General features: G+C 38.8%; 2 protein-coding genes across 2 annotated transcripts; both read left to right on the top strand.

Annotated features, from left to right (window-relative positions):
• Positions 1 to 420: 420 nt before the first annotated feature.
• On the top strand, positions 421 to 11,243 carry LOC146489566 (uncharacterized). The gene is made up of 3 exons (XM_085104927.1): positions 421 to 2,805; positions 4,094 to 4,592; positions 5,831 to 11,243. The coding sequence occupies exons 1-3, from the start codon at positions 565 to 567 to the stop codon at positions 6,157 to 6,159; spliced, it is 3,069 nt and encodes a 1,022-aa protein (XP_084961053.1). The 5' UTR covers positions 421 to 564; the 3' UTR covers positions 6,160 to 11,243.
• A 1,992-nt stretch (positions 11,244 to 13,235) lies between these two features.
• On the top strand, positions 13,236 to 23,004 carry LOC146489567 (uncharacterized). The gene is made up of 7 exons (XM_085104934.1): positions 13,236 to 13,420; positions 13,766 to 16,091; positions 16,820 to 17,895; positions 19,366 to 19,592; positions 20,414 to 20,752; positions 21,401 to 21,600; positions 22,104 to 23,004. Exons 1-7 carry the CDS (start codon positions 13,276 to 13,278, stop codon positions 22,279 to 22,281), a joined length of 4,491 nt encoding a protein of 1,496 aa, XP_084961060.1. The 5' UTR covers positions 13,236 to 13,275; the 3' UTR covers positions 22,282 to 23,004.

Here is a 23,004-nt window from a genome sequence, read left to right on the forward strand (position 1 = left end):
AAACTATATAGGGTCTGTATACATTTGCACACCTGAAATAAAATTTTGTTATGTCATCTGTAAAAATGCTTTCCTACGGAATGTTTTAGCAACGTCAATTTGCAAATCCTTTCCAGCAGGGAAAGGCTGCCCACGCGCAAACCGCCTGGATCACGGCTGGTTTTAGATTTGCATCAGCACTATTTCAAAATAATATGAAAAATATTTGTTTCTTCGCTTTAATACATGCTTTAATGAGAAACAGTCATTAATTCTCTCAGTGAAATTATGAAACATACAATACAATAGAAATGTGCTAAACAAATTTAAAATTCCTTGAAGCGACGTTTCATGTGATCGGGGAAACTTCGCGATTCGCTCGGCTGATGTCGGCTATTTGTTTCCGAAGACACGACGTCATACCTGAAATTAGCCTAAACACTGAATTGCTACGTTTGCGACTCCGTCGATGTGCTAGACTTCGTGCGTTGATTCACTTTCACTTTCACACCTCGCCTTCTGGGATTTTCTTTATCGGCTATATATAAAGTCTTGGGAACAAGATATCGTCAACAGTGAAGAAGTATGGCAGAGAGTACCCACGAAACTGAAAGCAATGTCGAAGACGCAACAAACGCCAACTCAACAGAATTCACTTCGCTTCCATCAGAGTCGGAGTTTTCCGCCGTTATTTTTAACAACGTTCCTGAATGCTACCCTCCCGACAGGGAAATAGAATGTCGCTATACGATAAAAAGCTCGGTCAAGCCAAACTCAAGGGATTGGATTGGGCTGTTTAAAGTTGGTTGGCAATCCTCGCGTGAACATTACACATATGAATGGTCGCCGTTTCCCAATATTCAAAATGGCGAACAAGGAAGATCAGTTTCTAATAGGGTTGTTTTTCGACAGAGGTATTTGCCTAAGGCTGATGACGAGTTTTATCAGTTCTGTTATGTTACTTATGCAGGGGATGTAAGAGGAGCTAGCGTTCCCTTTCAGATTAAAACCAAACCTTTTGAGCAAGAGGAATTGGAGTGCTGCGAAATGGAGGACGATGAAGGGTCGTCTATAATGATCGTTAAAAACAAAACAGCGATACTGGAGGAATCTCTTGGCCGAGCTCTGGAAGAAACTGCTGTATTGAAGGCGTCAAAAGAAACAGCGGAGGCTGATTTGGCTAATGCAAATGAGGAAATTATGCGACTTGGGTTGCAAAAAGTTGAGTTGACAACCGCTCTAAAGAAAATCGAGAAGAAATCAGCAAAATTGGAGGAAACTTTGGCTCAAACAACCCAAATTCTGGAAGCAGAACAAAGCAGAAGGAAAGAGCTTGAGAATACAGTGCATGACCAGACTACCATGCAAGAGAATACAGATAGGAGAATTAAGGAATTGATGATGATTGTGGAGCAGGAAAGAGCACAGAGCTCAGAAGTGGAGAAAAACAAAGAAAAGTTAGTGGTGGAGCGGAAGCAGTACTTAGACAGCATGACTGCTGATCGTCAGATGATTGAAAAGCTGCAAAATGATCTTAAAGCTAAGGATGAAGAACACAACTCACTGAAAGCTCGATTTATGGAGTTCAAAACCAAAGCCAGGGCTGAGTCTGTTGAATCTGCAGAGAAACTGGAGAAGGTAAACAGTGCAAATGGAAGATTACAGGAGCAGCTTGCACTAATTACTGGCGAAAATAGCCTGCTTAAAAGGAACATGGAAGAAGAGTCAGATCGTCTTACCAAGAAAATCAGAGATGTTCACCTTGAGCTCAAGAGCAAAGATCAAGAACTTCAGAACATGCAGGATGATATTTCAAACTTCAACCACATGGTTGCCGACTTGGAAAAGGCCAAAGGAGAAATCTTAAAAGATGCATCACATGAGGCTGAGTTACTTGGCAGCAAGATTGAAAAACTCCATGGTGAACTGAAAGAAAAGCAAGACCTTATCCATCAGCTTGAACATGAATTGGAAGATGTCAAGACCCAGTTAAGCCATGAAAGAGGAAAGACAACTGCTCTGGAAGAAGATTATGAATCAGTTATCAGACAAATTCAGGACCAGCTGGATGGAGAGAAGGCTTTGAATCAGTCTCTGATTTCACAGTCAGATCGCAACTTAGCTGATCTCCAAGAACAAGTACAGAAGCAGCTGGAAGCAAACATGGAACTGACAGTTCAATTGGAGGGACGAAAAGCAGAAATAAGGGGGCTCTGTGATGAGCTTGATGACTGCAAGAGGCAGCTCCAGGCTACAGAAGAGAAAGCACAAAAAGCTTGGACCCAGAACAGGGCGGCTGATGCTGAAGTCAAATCACTGAGGGTGGAGAAAGAGACGTTGCAGACCACCTTGGCAGACGCACAGGGAGCCAGTGCTCAGTCATCAAAGAATTCAGCAGCTTCTATGTATGCTCTTCAGACAGCTCATTCATATTTGAAGGATAATTATTTGAAAGTCAAGAAAGAGCTAGATGAGTTATGGAAAGAGAAGAATGATTTAAAGAGAACTGTTGCAGCATTCCAAGGAAATGTCTCATCTAACGACATTCGACTTCAGATCGAGGAACTCAGAGCCAACAATGAGGATTTACGTGTACGTCTCAATATGGGAGCAGAGGCTTACAAGATGAAGTTCATTGAATGTCGTCAGCTGGAGGCAAAGGTAAACAAGCTAAAGAGAAGTTCATCTCTAGAGTCACTTGAATCAGCTTCAGTTCTGGAGATGCAGGCTATGGTTGCCAAGCTGCGGAAAACTTTGGATGAGGAAAGGAAGGCATTGAATGCAGAGAAAAGTATGCTGCTTCAGAAAAATGAGGAGACTAACCAGGTATTTTGCTATTAAAAGCTGCATTCAAGTTTTCTTTTTATCTCACAAAATTCTCTTCTATCAGTTGCATAAAATTAGTACATATACCTTGTTTTGTGCCAAAAGTCATCAGCAGCTAAGTTATTTCAATACAACAGTAGGATTGTGTATATATGTACATAAGAGCACATTACTATTTTGAGTCTTAACACTGTCAAAACTGAAAAAGAAATGTCCAAATTTGAACTGAAGGAATATTGTGCTATAAAAGGCTAATGAGGCAAACGAGATTTGTTCCTAGAGGTTTTAAAAGAAGTGATGTCACTGAAGTTAATTGTTGACTCAGCAAAACACATTGGATGTTTTGTTTTATCCATTTGGTAATTCAGTGTGCATTTTATTGTTTGGTTTGAATCATTCCGCTCAAAATGATACACTTTCTTTCATAGTAAATATGGAATGTTACTGATTGTTTGCTATTAAATTCTCTGAAATACATTCTCATAATGTGGATTATTGAACTGAAACAACTGTGGATTTATTCTCCAGTTTTTTTTTTTTAAGTGGAATGTCATGTTTGTCATTTCAGTGAAGCGAGGTTGAAGGTTTCCAAAGTGACCCACCGCATGAATCTCTCTTTTTATATATATACTGTTATATAATGACATCAGATTGTAAATTTAAAGAGTTCAGGAAATCATGTGATGTTATTGAAATAAAATCTTGCTACATAACTTCACCTTCCATTCCCAAGGGAATTATCTTTTTATACAGCATTCTTAAGTAGATAGGCCTCAATGATAAATTCTTGGAACCAGGGTCAACAGAAGTTTTTACATGTAGCAATAATGTTATTAGGGAGCAATGATTTATTTTAGCAGTCTTCTTTTTTATGTTCTCTTACCAATCTTTTGAACAAGTTTTAGATGTAAACCAATGGTTGTTCTTGGTTCAAAGGTCATGGAAACAACGGATGGAGTTTTACTGACATTCAATGACCCAGTGTGTTTAAAAGTAATTGCATCTACATGTAGATCTATGAGTTGTATAGTGTTGTGCAAAGCTGGTTATCTTCTGGTCAAAAACTAGATGAGTTGACAGTATAAAATATGGACTGATGGTGGTTGCCAGTGGCGCCTTTACATGCTAATGTCTGATCTCACCCCACAATAGAATTGTAAACTGCCACAAGACTGATATGTGCTGTATATAAATACATTACCATCATTCATCATTAGTATACAATTTGCATCTTGTCTATGATAATAATTAATCACACGTGACAGTTGTGCGCTTTTTGTTCCACTAGCTAAAGATGGAAATTTCTGAATTGAGAGAGAAAGTGAAGCATACAGACCATGTGGAGTTTCAAATGGCAGACCAAGCACAAAGCCAACTGATCATAGAAGACCTAGTTGAAAAGGCTGCATTCTTGGAGAGAAACTTAGAAAATGAGAAAAAAGAGAAAGAGAATGCAATCCATGAGATACTGAACCTGAACATGGATTTGAAAAAGAAGGACGATGAGATTGGCATGTATGTTGAAGACTTGAAGGCACTGCAAGATGCGCTTACCAAAGAAGAAACTGACAGAGAGACGCTGGGTGAGGAGGCCAGACAGAAGCTCCAGGAACACCGAGAGAATGAACGGAAACTTGTTCTGAAGGTTAAAGAGATGGAACGAGAAGTGGAGAGATGGAAGAAAGAGGTTGACCTACATGTAGAGGCAGAAGCAAAGCTGATGGAGAACAGAGGTGAAGAAACAGAAGCATCTCCTGAGAAACCCCAGGAACAACAATCCCCACAAGGTATCTTAACAGTAATGTGTGGCACTTTGATATTTGATCTAGTATTATATTCATGAAGAGGAATACAAGAAAATGCGTCTGTTGTTCCCTTTACTGGTTAACACCAGAATATAAACCATTTGAAGTGCAGTGTTGTTGAGGATTTTGAGAGAGTGCTGTGCACATGCGGTATTTCAATTCTGGAACATACTCATCTAATCAGTTCCAGTAAAACACAACAAATTCAGTAAAGTAAATCATTTGAACTCTTACTGAATGAGTGAATCATATCATGTGTGATTGCATCCCAGTGTCAGGGGAGGAGATTTGTTCTTCAGAGCCATATTTTTCATTACTGTTCATCTAGTTCATGAATTCAATAATTTTTTCAGGTACAGTATATGAGTAAAATGCCTGTGTTCCCATAAGTGTATATCTCACTCACAACCAAAGAAGTTGATATAACATAGTGGCAGAACACTTATACTCATATCACAAATTAATACTAAAGACTAAAACAAGACACGCAACCGGGTTGGGGCAAACGTTTCTGGATCTTAATTAACCAAAAGACAGAAAGTAAGAAAGGTTTACATTGTTTTGAATATACAATAAACAATGATTGATTCACGCTTTTAAGTTACAGATTATTAAATTGCACATCTGATAGTCTACAGTCTTAATTAACCATCTTGACAAGTCAAAACAACCAAATGCCATCTAGGTTTTAGTCCAATTCAGCCAGTCTTTAAGTTGTTTGATTTATACATTCTATTAGCTCTGAAGATTGCTCTGACATGCAACTGTTTACCTTGCACATTTTTTGATGTGCATGGAGCTTTACAACCCTCAAGGTTGCAATTATTTTAGACACCATGGTAGCTAAAGCATTGCCAACTGTGCCACTCAAGCTCAAGAGTTAGTTGCCAAATGACTGCCAGAGGAAAAAAGGCCATCTTAAGGGGTTGCTTTGGACGTAATCTTTTAGAGCTATTCCGGAATAGGGGTACACGGAATAGATGGTAGAATAGTATTCCGTTGATTCTGTCCCCAGTAGCAGAATACATGTAAATACAATAAGGTTTGCTCAGAAAAGAAGGAATTGCATTCTTTGGAAACATTGTCAGTTCAATGAGAATCTAACAAGTTCTTGTGGGGACTGATATTCTGCGTGTTCTGATATTCCCAGCCAGAATTGTCCCAAAAGAATGCACTCTTTACCTGTTTTGTTGTAATGAATTGTGTATTGTCTTCTTCAGCTCAAGGTTTCATGCAGGTCCGTGGAATAAGGCCATTTTGGCACCATCCCCATCCAGCTCCTGTTCCTGGTGGGCCTCAGCCGTGGGTCTTTGTCCAACACCCTCAGCCCCATGTTCCTACAGTGCCATCTCCTGTGGCCCCTCCACAGCCCCATGTTCCCACAGTGCCATCTCCCGTGGTCTCCCCACAGCCCCAATCCCCTCCAGTACAACCTCAGCAGCCAAGTGCCCCACCGTCTGATCCCGAGGTGCCGCAGTGCCCAGTTTGTAAAGCTCTTCTTCCTCCCGGTGTGAACAGAGATGAACATGTTAATGGTCATTTTGATTGAGGTTTCTATTATTTCACACATACTCGTACAAAAAAATCAATATTCCCTTTATGTCATAGTTTGAACAACTGGGTTTTACTTTGCATAACAAGTTTAATTTACGGTTACAGTTACAAGTTTAATTTACGGTTACAGTAACAAGTTTAATTTACGGTTACAGTTACAAGTTTAATTTTCGGTTACAGTAACAAGTTTAATTTACGGTTACAGTTACAAGTTTAATTTACGGTTACTTTTCTTAAGTTTAATTTAGTTTGAGTTTTACTGTGCGAATCCAATATATGTAAATTATTGGTACAAAATTGCCCTGTAGCATGGTCACTGTTCACCTGCAGTGAAATCTCTATTTATCACCTAGCTAGAAAAAAGTTTTATCAAAGTTTGATTTGCAGTGGAATTAAATTTTTTCTTTGTGTTAGTTTTCGATATTTTTTACAATAAGGAGGAAGTGTGGCCAAGTGATTAGGGCCTAGACATTCAGTTCACATGTTGAATTCTTCTGTTTTTACTACTATATCACGGGGCAAGTGGTAATTTGAACACTTTGTGACATGACAAGACTAGCATTCTTTCAAAAGAAATTAAGAATGGGTTAACCTTACGCAAACATCAAAGCTCCAAGACCCATGAAATTTGACTGAAATTTTCCAAGATGTGTGTTTTGTAAAAGAGCATTATTTTCATGTCCAAATCTATGGCCATACCATGTAAAGAGCCAGCTGGTTTATTCTTTTTTTGTAGTATCATGTTTCTTTGTTAGAGTGTTTTTCTTACAAACTACGCTGAAGAGTTAATTGCATGTACACAATAAACATAATCATATTTACAAAAGAATGTTTGACCACATGTTAAATACTTTACTTGAGTAATGATAACCCAATATTGTAAAGTCATCTGTACATTGATTAAATATTTCATCAGTTTTGTCATTTTTGATCACCAACAGTGTCCTTCAGCAAAAAACATCACTCAAACTTTATGTAGTGTAAAGTAAGTAATTGTTGCTGGGGTTTTGATTATAATACAACAGTACTATAGATCTAGGAAGCATGTATTGTTTGTTCTTTTTCTTAGACAAGTTTATTAATGGGTACCAGAAAATATTTAGGAAAACCTTACAAAAATTCTAGGAGTATGGGATCAGCAGTTTAAAGAAATCATAGCTAACTGTTGGTCATGTACATTTTGTACATGGCAGTATCTCAACTAACATAAATTGAACTGTCTTCAAACTTATCTAAGATTGTTGCTTGTTTTGGATGTACAGTAGATGAACAATTTTTTTTGATTACGCAAGGCCTCAAATGATTAACAGTAAGGCATACATTTAGCAGGCAGAGGTTTTCTTTATTATTTGTTATTATGTTTGAAACAACCATTGAACTGTCCATCACTTGATTTGGAAGTAGATGAACAATTTTTTTTAGTTACTTGAGGCCCGTATGGTTAATAGCTACATAGATGGAAAAAGATTTTTTTATTATTAGTATTAATGCATGGGGCAATTTTCTGAAAGAACTGTTGAGCTGTCTTCAAACTCTCATTTTGGAAATACATGAACAATAATTATGTTACTTTAGGACCCAAATGATTAATAGTTACAAAGCAGGAAGGTAATTTTTTTTCTTTTAAGTAGTGCATTGGCAATATCTGAAACAAATATTGGACTGTCTTCAGGTTTGTGACACATTTGGAAGGAGGCAGTAAATTGTGAAAAAAAAGCAGGGAAAGGGTGTTTGAAGGGATTTCAATCATTTTATTTCAACAATTAAAATTTAACAAATTAGAAAAATGTACAACCCGCATATAGCAAAGCAGAATAAGCGCCTAAGTGACTGTTGATGTAAAGTCAAATTCTCCTTTTCATTCATTAGTGAATATAAGGCAATTTGGAAGGAGAATCTAGCAATTTTTCAGAAGTCGCTTGGGGCTTTTTCCAGGCACCCCTTCATTTGCAGTGCAGTCTCGTTGGGAAAATTGCTAGCTCCCTACCCTTGGACATTGACGACCATGTTTTCCATATAACAGGGATCTATATAACATCTTTCACCATTGTATTAGAGACCTTTAAAGACCTTTGGATTTGAGTACGACTACTACTATGAGTTTTTCCAGTAGTGAAATAGTGCGCGTGAGTGAACCAGCATCATTTTGACAGAAAACGAGATAGTCATTAATGGCACGTTGCAAAAACTCCGCTAAAAACTTGAAGTTGAAACAGTTTTATCATAGCCATACTCGTGCTAGAATATAAAGGTCTCTTTTGTTAGCAACACTGCAGTATATTGATCAGTTGTGGTTTTGTTTTGTTTATGTACCACTAATTTTATGGAAGTAGAAACTTCTCATGTATTATCAACAATAGAATAGAACAGCACTTCATTCAGATAAAGAGATGCCTTCACTTTTGATTCACCAATCTAGTACTCGGTATATACAGGGTCAAATTGGAAAACAAAATAAATCATAAGCATCAAATTGACAACAATCTTCAGAAAATGTGGAATTTCAAAAAATTTTCTGAAAATTCCAAAAAAGAACCCAGTCTTCTGAAGATGTGGAAGTTTTAAAAATTTTCTGAAAATTCAAACAAATTATAAAATGTATAGATTCTAGATGTTACAGAAGCCGTTAGTCTTTAGGTCTAGAGATTTGCAGATAACAGTGAAATATATCTAAAGTAACACTGTCCAAACAACATACTTAACTGACTTTAAAACAACAAATTGGAAACTAATGATGGTTGAAAATAACTAACTAACAATTAGTGATTGACAACTCATTAATAATTCTTTGATCATTTGTTTTCCATTTTATCAGGTTGCAGAAAGTAAGCTTAAGAGATTTGTTCTCGGCAGTAACGAATGCCCTCTAAAGTGTTGGAGGTGTGTCCTTGCCTCTGTTAATAACTGTTGTTTGTACTTGCATGTTTAGAAGCATATACCATGTAATCTTGTATTCAATGTTGCTGAAACTTTCATTTTTTGTTGACAAATTTTCTTGGAAATTAGTCACAGCATAACAGTAGGTTGTAAGTTAAACATGTTAAAAGGATTGGTTTTTAAACAAAATGTGTGTATTGTGAAAACCCTTGTATTGTACATGTAGCTTGGAGGAACTCATTTTAGCAATATTATTATCTATGTTAACCCTACCTAATTACAGCTCAGGTTCCCCATACATTTAACAGTTCCTCCAAGTAAACTCTTGTATCCATACAGGAGCTTTAAAGTGCTAATTCCAAAACTGTGAACTGTTTATTTAAACTTTGAAAGAAAATAGTTGAGGGATTGTTTGCAAAAAAGCCAAGTTGCTCCATCACTGTCAGTTTACAGTTCACAGTTCCTGTGGTTTGAGCTTTCATTCATGGTTACATGTAACTATGAAATAATAACAAACCAAAGTTAAATAACACTGTTCACAGTTGCTTTATTTGCACTCTAAGCACATTTACAAGCTTTCTTTCTCTCAAACAAGGTGACTATAATTTTGATCCAGATCTTTGTTGTATTTGGTTAGCTGCAAACATATGGAGAAGCCATATGAAGTGAGTTTATCCTGTACATACTGTAATGCAAATATATTAACTACAGCTTAACGTAGTGTTAAGACATGGAACAGTGGTAGCTTAAACCTTCTTACTATCAAGATTTATGGTGTGGCTTCCTTCAGCAAAGCCACCATTTTCATTATGTGACATCATGTTTTATTCTTGATAGAAGTATCCTGGGGCTAGACTTATGAAGATCTCCTAAGTTAAGTTGAATCATGACTATTGTTTCTTAACAGTAGGTTACTGTTTTGAGACAATACTTAAGAGGCATATTAACCTAGGAGGACTTTCTGAATCTGTCCCCTGGAATCTCACACTTTTCAAATGAATACTTGCTATCTTGGACCAGGGGCTGGTTTCACGAACGCCTGACAACTTACCATTGAGCCAAAAAGTGATATTTTTATCTGCACTGTGTTTCTTCTCAGAGGCCAGTATTTCACAATTATTGTGAAATACTGAAATCTTTATAATCTGAAACGACACATTGGCGAGTTTGAATTAAAAATAAACACCAAATAATGGAAAATAGATTTCAAAAAATACTTTTCAAGACAGGAAAGTTAGTCCAGGGCTTCAAGAAAAGCGTCCCAGAAACAGTGTCTTTTGATTAGTATCTTAAGTGATTTATTTGTGGGATACCTCAAACTTTCATCCACATTTTATGCAAGTATTTGTAGCGTTAGTAATAATGCCTTTATGTTACCCTCACAAAACAAAAGGTGTTAAATGTAACTAGTGGAACTTAATATATCTATCAGTGTTGAGGGAAATGCGAGACAGATGTGGGGCCTTAAACTTTTTAAAAAATATCAAAATATTTTTCCTGAGGGCAAAACACAGTATAAATGAGGTGAAATTCCCTCATTTTGGGTGATTGTTTCCATTTCAGGTATTTTTATGCTGGACCCATACTGGTCATTAGTTTGACAGTGAAATACCCCAGGGTGGAGAGGGAAAGATATATCAACTAACACATCTATTGGCTGTGGGCTCAACATCGATAGGTGCATTATAAACTAAGTGTCCTTGAACATTTGCCCAGATTTTGCTGTTTTAGCTGAATGTTTCTTGGACAAGGTGTAAATTATGTAAGCATAATTTGTGTTTTAAGCTATTAATACATTGCTTGATCGAGGCATAGCTCTTTAATGTCTGTGTGTGGCTCCTGACAGTATAAAGGATATTGCTGTTCATTTTTTGTCCTGGGTTTATGCTTTTTTTGTTCACAGTTTGCATACAACGGGAGTAAATTAATAATTAATTACCATCTCTTTTGATCCAGAGTTTGAGGAGGTTTGATGCTAACTCGCGGCATGAGTCATTGAATGAGCTTGCATACATTATGAGTGAAGAGTAATAATTATTAATTTTAGCCACACAGGTGTTAAAAACTTAGCCAGCAAACAGCTTCCTAACGAACGCTGACCACGTATGTACTGGGCTAGCCAAAATTGTAAATTTGTATCTTTTAATCTAGAAGTTGTAAAAACAGAAGGTTGTCTTGTGAAATAAATGATTAAAGTGACAATGTGTATTGCAGATTACTCTATAGTCTATAGTTGAAGGATTCTTGTGAGAGGGAATACATTAGTTTATCCCTCAACTATTAAAGGAAAATGCTTTTGTACAAACACTCGTTACTCTTGGGTCAATGGGTGAGAAACTGTAAAATGGACATCAAGTGATTTTCCATGTCTTTAAGTAATTTGCCTTCGTTTTGATGATCTGTGTGAGAATAGTCTTGACTGCCTTGTCTGATGGCCTCGAGTTCATTTTTCACAGCCGTCCGAGAATGGCCAATGACACCTTTCGAATTTTTTTTCTTGTCGTGAATTTCCACAGGAACCCCAAGCTGTACGAGTTTACTGTACAAGGAAAGGCTAGCTCTTTCTTTCTTTCTTGTTTCTCGTCTTGTTTAAACCATTTTACTCACACTTCGACCAGGAGGAATTTTCAGCCAAGAAAAATTAATGTTTCGTGACAGAAACAGAAATTTGAAATTAATTACTCCCGTGAGACCTCGTTCCCGGGAATCGCTCATCCTCGGAGACACAGGGGCAGGGATTTTCGTGGGCGAAAGTTTACTGTAAGAACGGGCCAGGAAAGCCGAGTTCTCCCGACTAACTGCCCCTGGGTCTTGACCCTCGCAGTCATCCTCCACAGGTATATTACGAACTCACAATATGACCCGACGATATCAATCAATGAAAATCAATAATCAATGAAAATCAATATAATCAATAACAATCAATAATAATCAATTGATTGGTATTGGAATCAATAGAAATCGAAGCCCAAAAGTTGAGTGAGTTTCGATTTTCATTGATTATGATCGATTTGCATTGATTAGTATTGATGATCATTGATTACTTCAAATCTCGGTTTCCTTTTCAACAAAACGCATCACATGAATTGACAAATGATTTTAATAAGCTTATTTGTTCAAATATATATATCATAACTAAACGTATCCTTTAATTTTAGCATCATATTATTATTTATTAATTATTTAAAACGAGTGATGGTCTCAAAACAACAACATTTTAATTCCCTTTTCCTATATTTTCTTCCTCCAACTCAAGTGTAGTGCAATCGGATTACCACAGGGTGCAAAATTCCGTCGTATATGTATATATGACGCGTGACGTGCATACGTCGTTAGATCAATCAAAGGTAAGGTTTTACTCAGATACCGTTGCATAACCAATTATTGTTATCTATAAAAATCAAAGAAAATCAATAAAACTAAGACGTGTCGGTGAGTGAGTTTCGATTTCTATTGATTGGTTGAACCAATCAATATCAATCAATTAATTATTATTGATTATTATTGATTATATTGATTGCAATCAATGATTGATTTTCATTGATTGATATCGCCGGGAATATGACCAGCTCCCAGTTGGTAGAGCACTACACCGGCATTGCAGAGGTCGTGGGTTCGGATCCCGTTCATAAACTCGGTTTTTTCGCGATATTAAGGCTAAGCTTATTTGCAGAGGCTCAACCGAATATTATGAGCTAAACTCGATTTTGAGACGACGTTAATACGTATTTATAATGATGGTTTGTCGGGAGAAACAATATAAAATGTAAATATGGAGTCCAGGCTTCACTCGGTCAAGTGTGCCTACCTACCTCGACCACAAGAACAAAAAGAGCGGGAAAGGCGGATCATTCAAACATGATGTTTAATGACGTGGCTCCAATAGTTTTTTTAAACCAGAGGAATTGTTAATTTTCACTTGCATTTCTAATATTTATTTCAAATTAAATTCTGTAACTTAGTTCGGAGCTGACTATGACTGTTTTAACGGCCGAAATATGTCTTTAAAATTAAAACGTGTTATGGTTTTCTTCAAAATTATAACTTCTCCCCTGCTATCAAGGCCTTCTGGGAATACAAATTACTGATGAAAGTTTACGTTGAAAGCTTACTTCAGCAATGTTTTTTTTATGATAAAAATTATTTCATACCACAAACCTCAGATTCAGGTAATACATGAATTCTCTAACGCGCGCGCGCACTTGTTTGACGTCATTAATGATCAATTTAGTTTATGACATCAAACAGTAATTTGTTCATTTTCCAAGCGGAATGGCGTTGTGTTTACGAATTCGTTTTCCCAGCGTCTAATATGGAAAAGAAAAAGGCTATCATTTTGGTGTTGCTAGTTATAGCGATATCAGAAAACGTTTGCGAAGGTAAGAGAGGACTTGTTTTATTGTAGTTGTCGTTGTTGTATTTTTTTTAAAAAAGGTTTTAAACAAGCACTGATATGGCGAACTTGCGCATATTAGTCTATTCCCAGAGCTGTCTTATAGATTATTCTTAAGCCGGAAAAGATGTTTAGAGAGAATTTCACCGGCAGTAATTATATCTTGTACTTTCATTTGAGTATTGTTGCGTATCGGTACACGTTTTTTTTTTTATTATTATCATTTTTTATCGGTACACGTTTTATTACAGATCCAAACTGTGCTGGTGATGTTTGTTTTCGCAATGCAAATTTTGCGCAGGTACAGTGCAAACCTTTTTATCTTTTGCAGGATCACCCCTTCGTACTCATTTGATGAAGGATTTTTCGTACATCACGGTTCTTGATGACGATTTGGCAAAAGTAAGGGTACAAGGTACCCGGCAAGTAGAAAGACGATCCCCAATTCTCCTAACTACCCTATCACCTCTTGGAGAAGCCCCCGGTCCACCTAATGCTGTTTACCAGGAAGAAGATGACTCCCAGATGACCAATCCGAATCCGAATCAATCGGATCTGGAAAAAGGGAACTTGCAAGGTAAGCAGCAGGTACAAGGGCGATCTCCGATTCCTCTTACTATCCTACCAACACTGGAAGAATCCCCCGATCCACCTGATGCTGCTTACCAAGCAAAAGATGAATCCCAACAGACCAATCCAGATGAGATAAAATCAGATCTGGAAAAGGAAAACTTGCAAGGCACGCGGCAAATACAAGGACGATCTCCGATTCTTCGTGATACCCCATCGCCACTGGAAGAATCCATCGATCCACTTGATGCTGTGTACCAAGCAAAAGATGAATCCCAACAGACCAGTCCGGATGAGATAAAATCAGATCTGGAAAAGGGAAACTTGCAAGGCACGCGGCAAATACAAGGACGATCTCCGATTCTTCTTGATACCCCAAAGCCACTGGAAGAATCCACCGATCCACCTTATGCTGTGTACCAAGCAAAAGATGAGTCCCAACAGACCATTCAGGATGGGATTAAATCAGATTTGGAAAAGGAAAACTTGCAAGGCACGCGGCAAATACAAGGACGATCTCCGATTCCTCTTGATACCCCATCGCCACTGGAAGAATCCCTCGATCCACCTTATGCTGTGTACCAAGCAAAAGATGAGTCCCAACAGACCAGTCCGGATGAGATTAAATCAGATCTGGAAAAGGGAAACTTGCAAGGCACGCGGCAAATACAAGGACGATCTCCGATTCTTCTTGATACCCTATCGCCACTGGAAGAATCCATCGATCCACTTGATGCTGTGTACCAAGCAAAAGATGAATCCCAACAGACCAGTCCGGATGAGATTAAATCAGATCTGGAAAAGGAAAACTTGCAAGGCACGCGGCAAATACAAGGACGATCTCCGATTCTTCTTGATATCCCATCGCCACTGGAAGAATCCCCCGATCCACCTGATGCTGTTTACCAGGCAGCAGATGACTCCCAGAAGACCAATCCGGATGATATTAAGTCGGATCTGAAAAACAGGAACTTGCAAAGTACGCGGCAGATACAAAGGCGATCTCCGATTCTCCTTGATACCCCATCACCACTCGAAGAATCCACCGATCCACCTGATGCTATTGACCAGGCAGAAGATGACTCCCAAGGCACCAATCTGGATAGCATTAAGTCAGATCTGGAAAAGGGAAACTTGCAAGTCACGCAGCAGATACTAGGGCGATCTAAGATTCTTCTTGATACCCCATCGCCACTGGAAGAATCCACCGATCCACCTGATGCTGTTTACCAGGGAAAAGATGACTCCCAAGGCACCAATCTGGATAACATTGAGTCAGATCTGGAAAAGGGAAACTTGCAAGTCGCGCGGCTGATACTAGGGCGATCTTCGAATCTTTTTAATACTCCATCACCACTGGAAGAATCCCCCGATCCACCTGATGCTGTTTATCAGGCAGCAGATGACACCCAGAAGACCAATCCGGATGAGATTAAGTCGGATCTGAAAAATGGGAACTTGCAAGGTACGCGACAGATACAAAGGCGATCTCCGATTCCTCTTGATACCCCATCATCTTTGAAAGAATCCCCCGATCCACCTGATGCTGTGTACCAAGCAGCAGACGACCCCCAACAGACCTCTCCGGATGCGATTAAATCAGATCTGGAAAAAGCGAAGATAGAAAGAACGTGGGAGGCACCTGAGCGAAAGCAAATACCACTACAGGAGAAAACCACCGATCCACCTGACGCTGATGAATATCAAACTATTCCAGAGAAGGTTGAGTCAGAAGAGGCCAGCGACAAGGAACAAACATCATCCCGACGTAACAAAGAAGAACCTTTGCCTCAAGAAAACCTGCGAGTATCGAGACAACAGGGACAGTTTCCCAAGCGAGGTACATCAACGATACCAGAACCCAACACTGATGTGAGGCCCGAAATGACGTCATCTTCAGGTATTCGCTGGAATGTAGCCCATCTTCAAAGCAAAGATGACAACAAGCGTTATAAGGTGAAGAAAAAGAAAAAGGAGTATTCCAGAGCCGAAGATCCCGCAAAATCAGGATCGCCTTTGATTGTTGCAGGAATTGCCGCTGGAATCCTAGTTTTGCTGTCTTTTGTGGCTTGCCTGGTGTGGTTATGGTAAGTTAATTGTCGCTATTTGAATATAGTGGGTGGGCACTTTACGAAACCCCTTTCAAATGAATACTGGATTTATTTGTACGTATTGTTTGCTACCCAACGTTGTTCGATCGTGTATTTTTTTGCGGTAGAAAATGATTGTTTCGCAACGAAAAACATTTGTTTCCCCAAAATTGTACTTGTCACATGACAAAATTTCTACAAAAAAATATCTGCCTGGCATTTCAAAACGTTCATCCTATTCGGAAGTCAAAAGGAACCCATGCAATAAATACTATAATAAATATAAAAAATTTAACAAATCGAATGTGGTTTGGCGTTGTCGGTACTCTTATCGACAACGATATTCGTCATCACAGTGGTCAAAATGTTGTGGACTCACGAGGCGCAGCGTTGTCTAGACTCTTATCGACAACGGAAAATTAGCCAATCAGATTGCGAGATTAGAAACAGTTGTGGTAAAAAATAATTTTCTTTTCTGTCGATTAAGTATTTAGCACTACAGTGCTAATTAGGGACATTATATAAATCACTGAAAGAAATAGTACAAACTGGAGATAACATTTGTTAAAAGTCCTTACTGGTGGGAAGCAGACCATTTGGCTATTAACATAGTATGACCTTGGATTTGAAATCGGGGCTAGGCCACGCCGCTTCCCGGTATTAACTCTCTAAATATGTTTCTTGTTTATTCACGTTGCTTTTCATTTGGTGTCAACTCTCCACAGCAAGAAATGTAAGAAGCGATCTCGAGAGCCCAGTGACCCTGAACTCGGTTCAGTAACGTCACGGACGAAACCTTTTGGAGAAAATGACAGCGAAGATGAAGCCATGTTCGAGAGGAAAGTCGCAGCATGTAACACAAAAGCATCAAAATCCAAATCTAAGGGCCCTTCTCCAGCTGATCAGACCATTAATTACCCACCACATCCACCAACAACTTGGATTCAGAGCACGCCACAGGATGGTTCCTCTATGCCCATGTCTGCAGCTACAGATTCACCAAGCGCAGAGATTTGGATTGTTAATGAAACTTCAGGATCACTGTTATCTCCTGCAAGCCTGTCACCCATGTCTGAACCGTCGACCTGGTCACCCAATGAAACTCCTCCATATACCCCTCGAGATGCCACGTCTGCAACCTCTTTGACATCAGAATCGGATTCATGGACGAGCTCCAAGAACTCTAAACTAACAGCGATACCGACACTGGCTACTGCAACCGCTTGTAAAGAAACCCGGACCGCTACTGACGAAACAGGACCCACTCACCTTGCAGCCCGAGATGCCCCTGCTACTCCTACAACGCAAGCAGAAGTTTCAAACCCGGCTTCAGCGGAATCCTCTGGTCTTTCCAAGGACTCTGGAGAATCAGTAACATGCAGAATTCCTATTGAAACAAACACCACCAATTCCTCTACGGATTCGTGTAAAACTCCAGTTGCTCCGTTAAACGAAGTAGTTATAACAATGGAGGACGATGAAGAATTGAAGCTGGTTTTGGTTTCCTCTAATGAATGTTCATCCGGAGAGATTCTCTACACGAGTGGAAATTCAGTGACAAAGGACTCAATGGATGTTATTGGAAACGTATCAGGACGCGATAATGACGGCAAATCCTTAGTTGGGTCAGAATATGAATCGTCTTCTGGGGAGCTTATCTACTCAAGTGAGCATACAAAGATGAATTCAATGACTGATGTTGATCAAACAGTTACAAGTTGTGAGGTGCCTTGTGCAGGTGAACCACCTTTACCTCCGTCCCCAATAGCACCACCAAAAGCTTCAACGGAACTGAGACGAGGTAAGCATTCATCAGCGATCCAGAGTGATCTTAATTCATCTAGAAATAAAACCAGACAAACCCAATCAGTGACACGTAGTATGTTAAGAAAACGCAGTAACGACACGAGTTATCCAATCAAAATCTTTAAAAATGAAATTGCATTAAATGCGCGGGAAAAATGCGCACGACCTAGATTCCACGTTCCCATGGCCCTCTTTAGACTTGCGTTTCCTTGTGTTGAACTACGCATGTTACCATTGCTTTATTTAGAGCTGATAAGTAAAACAGCATTCTTTACGATTAGGAAACGTCTAACTACTACTGTAACTACTGTAAAAATCATGTCTCTATGGTATAAAATGTGATTCACTGCTTCAGATATTGAATCATCCCACTGTTTGACTATGGAGATACAGTGTGGGGTGATAAAAATAACAACACGCTCATGGGTCAGCTGCAAGTTCTTCAAAACAAGGCAGCCAAGGTCCTGCTTAATTTACCACCAAGAAGTTCATCAACCGAGGCACTAGATCGTCTGGACCTGAAGCCCCTCTTAAAGAGACGACACTTCCATCGCTGTGTTATGATGCATAAATATCTGTTGGGGGAAATTGATTTTAAATTTGACGTCAGACGCAATAGTAGTTTTCATTCTTATCTAACTCGTAGAAGTAATGATTTACACCTTCCTCGCGTGCGTACCAATTGGGGCAAGCAAACTTTTATTTATCAAGCCTCTAAGGACTGGAACAGCTTAGACAATGACTTTAAAAACATAAAATCATTGTCCCTTTTTAAGGCAAAGCTTAAAAGTTTGTGAATGATGATTTTTTAGCTATTTTTAAATTCGTTTAATCTTGTGAAATAATTTTTAGTTAATTTTATTTTCTATTTCATTTTTAATTTGCAGGGCCCCACTGAAAACCGCCAAGGCGAGTGGGCTCCCTGGATAAATATTATTATTATTATTATTATTATTATTATTATTATTATTATTATTATTATTATTATTATTATTATTAAAACTTTAACGGATTTTAGGGACCTGGGGCCCGTTTCTCTGAAGTCCCGATAACTAACACAATATCCTCATATAGAGTTTCAAAATTGAATGATTTTGTAAACTAAATTTTTCAAAACTCTTTAGAACTTCTATTAAACAAAATTGGTAAATTGCACTCAACAACGGAACTGGGGACACAACACCTTCAAACACCTTTTACAAGCTGCCCTGGATCTTCCGCATTATTGCCTCCTCCAAAATTTGTCCTCCCTTTACAACATCTTTATCAATCTTGTTTCTAGGGTCTCTGCTCTTCTCGAACCGAGGAACAAGGTTGCATCTTTTTAGTAAAATCCCGTTTAAGAATTAAATGCAACTATTACGACTCTATACAAGCGTTGAAATGAATAGGCGTTCATGATCAGTTGAGTGAATACTGTTCTTCTTACTAGTAAAGGTGACACTGATATACGTTTATTTTTCAGGAAAGGCAGTCGGTGGACGTAAAGCAAAGGAAAACCGCTTGCGTATCAAGCATCTCACCTCAGGACAGTATTCTTCCGGTCTCCATGGTGACCTGAACGTGGCTGTTTCGAAGATATTAACCGAAAAGGAACGCTTTGTGGACAAAAGCAAAGAGAAGCGTAAAGTTATTAAGGACCAGACTAACGGAACACGGACTTCCATGGCAAAGAGCATTGTTTTGGGAAAGGTAAATTGCTCCCAATTAGCCAGCTCTTGCATGGAGTTGGCCAAGTGTCCTCTACCCGTTGTTTGTCTATCCATCCAGGCATTGATCCTTCTTTATTCATTTATTTATCTAACGACAACATCATTTCCTTGCTGTCCGGGTACAAAATGGTTTGCCACTTTACTAAAAAATTTACCTTAATGAGAAACGGTTTTAGCACAGGAGTCGCATTAAAACGGTTACTTATGCATGGTCGTCCGGGTGAGTGAGAGAGACCGTTGTAGTTCAGTGATGTCATTAGAGACATTTAGGGTCGCGTTAATGGCAAACGTGAGATTCGCGTTTATATTTTCTTGAAAAAATCAATACACAGTTGAGAATAGAGAAAAATAATTCTGACCAATGATACTAACGCAAAACTAATCAGGTTTACTGAGAAACTGAAAACAACGAGCGGCAAATATATATGGTAAAATGGTCATGTGGTCATTTCTGCCGTCTGCCGTTCACCAAAAACGTAATTCTTAATCTCTCTACTGACTGATGTACATCAATAACCTCGGACCGGAAGCCATCGTCAGAGTTAAGTGAATTGTATGTTGTCAGTAGATGGTATTAAGCCTCTGGTTATTAACCTAGTTGGTCAAGGAGACCATAATGTTATTGGTCATCTGTTAGTTAAGCGGAACTGTGATTGGTTGTTAACTACATAATGATTGGTGCGTTTCGATCTGTAGTGTCAGTCTTAGTCTCTTTATTGTTTTTCTGTCAGTAACTCTTTCAGTTAAGGGTAGGTAGCTGTTGTGCTTCTGTTCCCCATCAACAACACTTTTCCCTTATAGGCTATCGTTATGAATGAAGGAGTGGACAGCACAAGGGACGCGAAATGTGCTTCGCGACGTCGTGTAATCCGCAAGGCTCTGTCTCTCCCACCTGATTCTGCCCTCCGACCACACTCTTCTCTCACAGCCGAGATCGCCTTTGCAAAATCTGTTATTTTACCTGGATTCATTCACAAGAAGGATGCAAGAAGGAACAAGGAAAGATGCAAGGTTATGAAGGAAAGGCTAAAAACCCTGAAGGACCCCTCATTTGAAGACAGGATACACATTGCCGCGTCGACTGTCAACCCAGACAGAAAGACAAGGGATATGAATGCCAAAGGTTATCATAAGCGAAGCGTAAGTGTTCAAAAAATAATTCGTAGAAATAGTCTGATTTTTTAATTTTTGTCAGAAAGCCAAAAAATTACAATTGATTCAAATAATACATTGGCTCGACTGGTGCCAAAAACTAACACAGAAGCAAACGAATTTTGGGTGTTATCAACAGAGTTGATAAAGCAATTTGCAGTGGTCAAACCAATCCCCCACCGACGCAGCATCACAGTTTTTTTTAGAAACTAATCCCCTTATGTACAGAAAACCAAATCCAGAAGACTAAATTTTAATTGACTCTATTTTGGTTCGTAAGAGAATGTATTCGATCAGCAAAGCTCCAAATACCGTTACTGTTAATATGTACTAAAGCTTGTGAACCCAATTTTCGGCTTATGGCACACAATCAACCAACCAGAAATGTATCTAGTTGTCACTTATTTTTGCAGGGCTTAATTTTGGCGTTGTGGAAGAAAAGCCTATAAAAGCTCTTTTGTAACACCTCGCGTGAGGAAATCCTTGCGAAATACGGTTCCTTCAATTCCATGAAACTTAGTGTCCACAGAAATAAGTAAAATAAAAACAGTTGGACGGTCCAACAGTGGAATAGGGTGATAAAACCTTTCCATTAAGCTTTTCAATTTTATAATACGTCACTTGTGACATTTTCAGGTCATTAGGATGGACTCAAAGATGATGAAACTTCGTGGAAAGAAGAGTACTTTCAAAGCCAATTTACTGTTTGCACGAAATGTGATTTGCGGCAAGCCAGTGTTTGATCATGAGAAGCGGCCTCAAATGGGATGTCTGTGCTACTACTGTAAGAAACATTGGGCAAAAACAGGTGGACCTCCATGCTTCAATATACCTAGGTAAATGTGTGGATTTCAGCCCCTTTCCCAGTGATCCTTGCTTGGCATCGAATGTGGGGTGATCTGGAAGATTCGCCCAGTCGATTCGCACAATTTGACTTAACCTCTTTATCGCGCATCCGCGCTCGTTCTCAAGCCTCCAATATAAAGCTCGGTTCGCTCAATGAGTAAATAGAAACGAGGTTGTTTTTTACTTATGATTCCTCTATCATTCGCTATATGAACTGTATTTTCAATTGTAAGTACTTTTAGCGCGGCCTGCAAGGTTGCCTCCTCGCCGTTTAGCCACGCCAAAGAATATTTAGATCTTGTTGATTTAATTTGCAAGAAAGACCAGCTATGGCAGCTATTTTTCAGGCATGGTATAATGGCTGGTATCCCATGGCCGCTAAGCCAATCAAATCCCTGCAACTGCATTACTCAACGACCAGCTTTTAACAAAATGTGCTCAAGTGCCCAGTAACTGTAATTTTAATCTTTCGATGGTTTCTTTTATTTTTTAGCGCTTTCGCTCTCACCAAGGACATTGTTCTTATCGATGGCAGGCTGTTTTTTCCAAGAACCAAGATTGCACACCCCAGCTCAGATTCTAAGCCTTCATCAGCCAGCTCCTCTGTATCGAATCCTCCAACTCTCAGCGCAGGCACCAGCTTTGGAGAAACTGGAAAACAAAATTCATAGGCAAGTGGCGTACAGCGATACGGAGTCTAATACATCAGAATACATTAAAGGGACTATATCAGCTGAGGCACATGCGCAGTAGAGTCCGGTTGAGACTAATTTGCATACAACTCGTCGCGGGATTTTTGCTTTCCGCCATTGCAAAAGCTTTCAAAAGTATCGCAGCAAACAGCTTCTGTAATTACTTAAGGACCTTTGTAAATAAAAACATCCAGCTAACTTTCCGAAGATGAACAGATGAAAACAGCTTCCTGAACTCTCCAACGGTATTTGAAAAAGTTGGGCCAAAGTGCTTCTCATCAACGCGCGCATGCGCCTGGGTTGACATAGTCCCTTTAAACCTAACGTAAATGGAGAGGCAGATTTTTTTAACCGACTACAGTTCATGAGAAATTCCCTGTTTATTACCAAACCCCAGCAAATCAAGTTATGAATTATTTCATGGCTTCATTTATTGAATACGTTTATTCATTTCCTATTTCCATTTTATATTTTATTTCAGATTTCTTGATGACCACGATTTTGAAATGACGAATGGTCACCTTTCTTTCCCCGGAAATGAAAACTGTACAGACAAACATATTCTTAATTTTATTGCACACTTCTATATATCATGTCACACGGCAAACCTTATTTTTCTTGTGCAAAAGACTTGCAAATATAATGTTTTACGAAAAAACAAAAGATGACATTTCTGAAATAAAAATATTGATTTTTATTGTA

The sequence above is a fragment of the Pavona decussata genome, unplaced genomic scaffold (assembly GCF_977016875.1).
Source record: "Pavona decussata unplaced genomic scaffold, jaPavDecu1.1 SCAFFOLD_5, whole genome shotgun sequence".
NCBI classification, from domain to species: domain Eukaryota; kingdom Metazoa; phylum Cnidaria; class Anthozoa; order Scleractinia; family Agariciidae; genus Pavona; species Pavona decussata.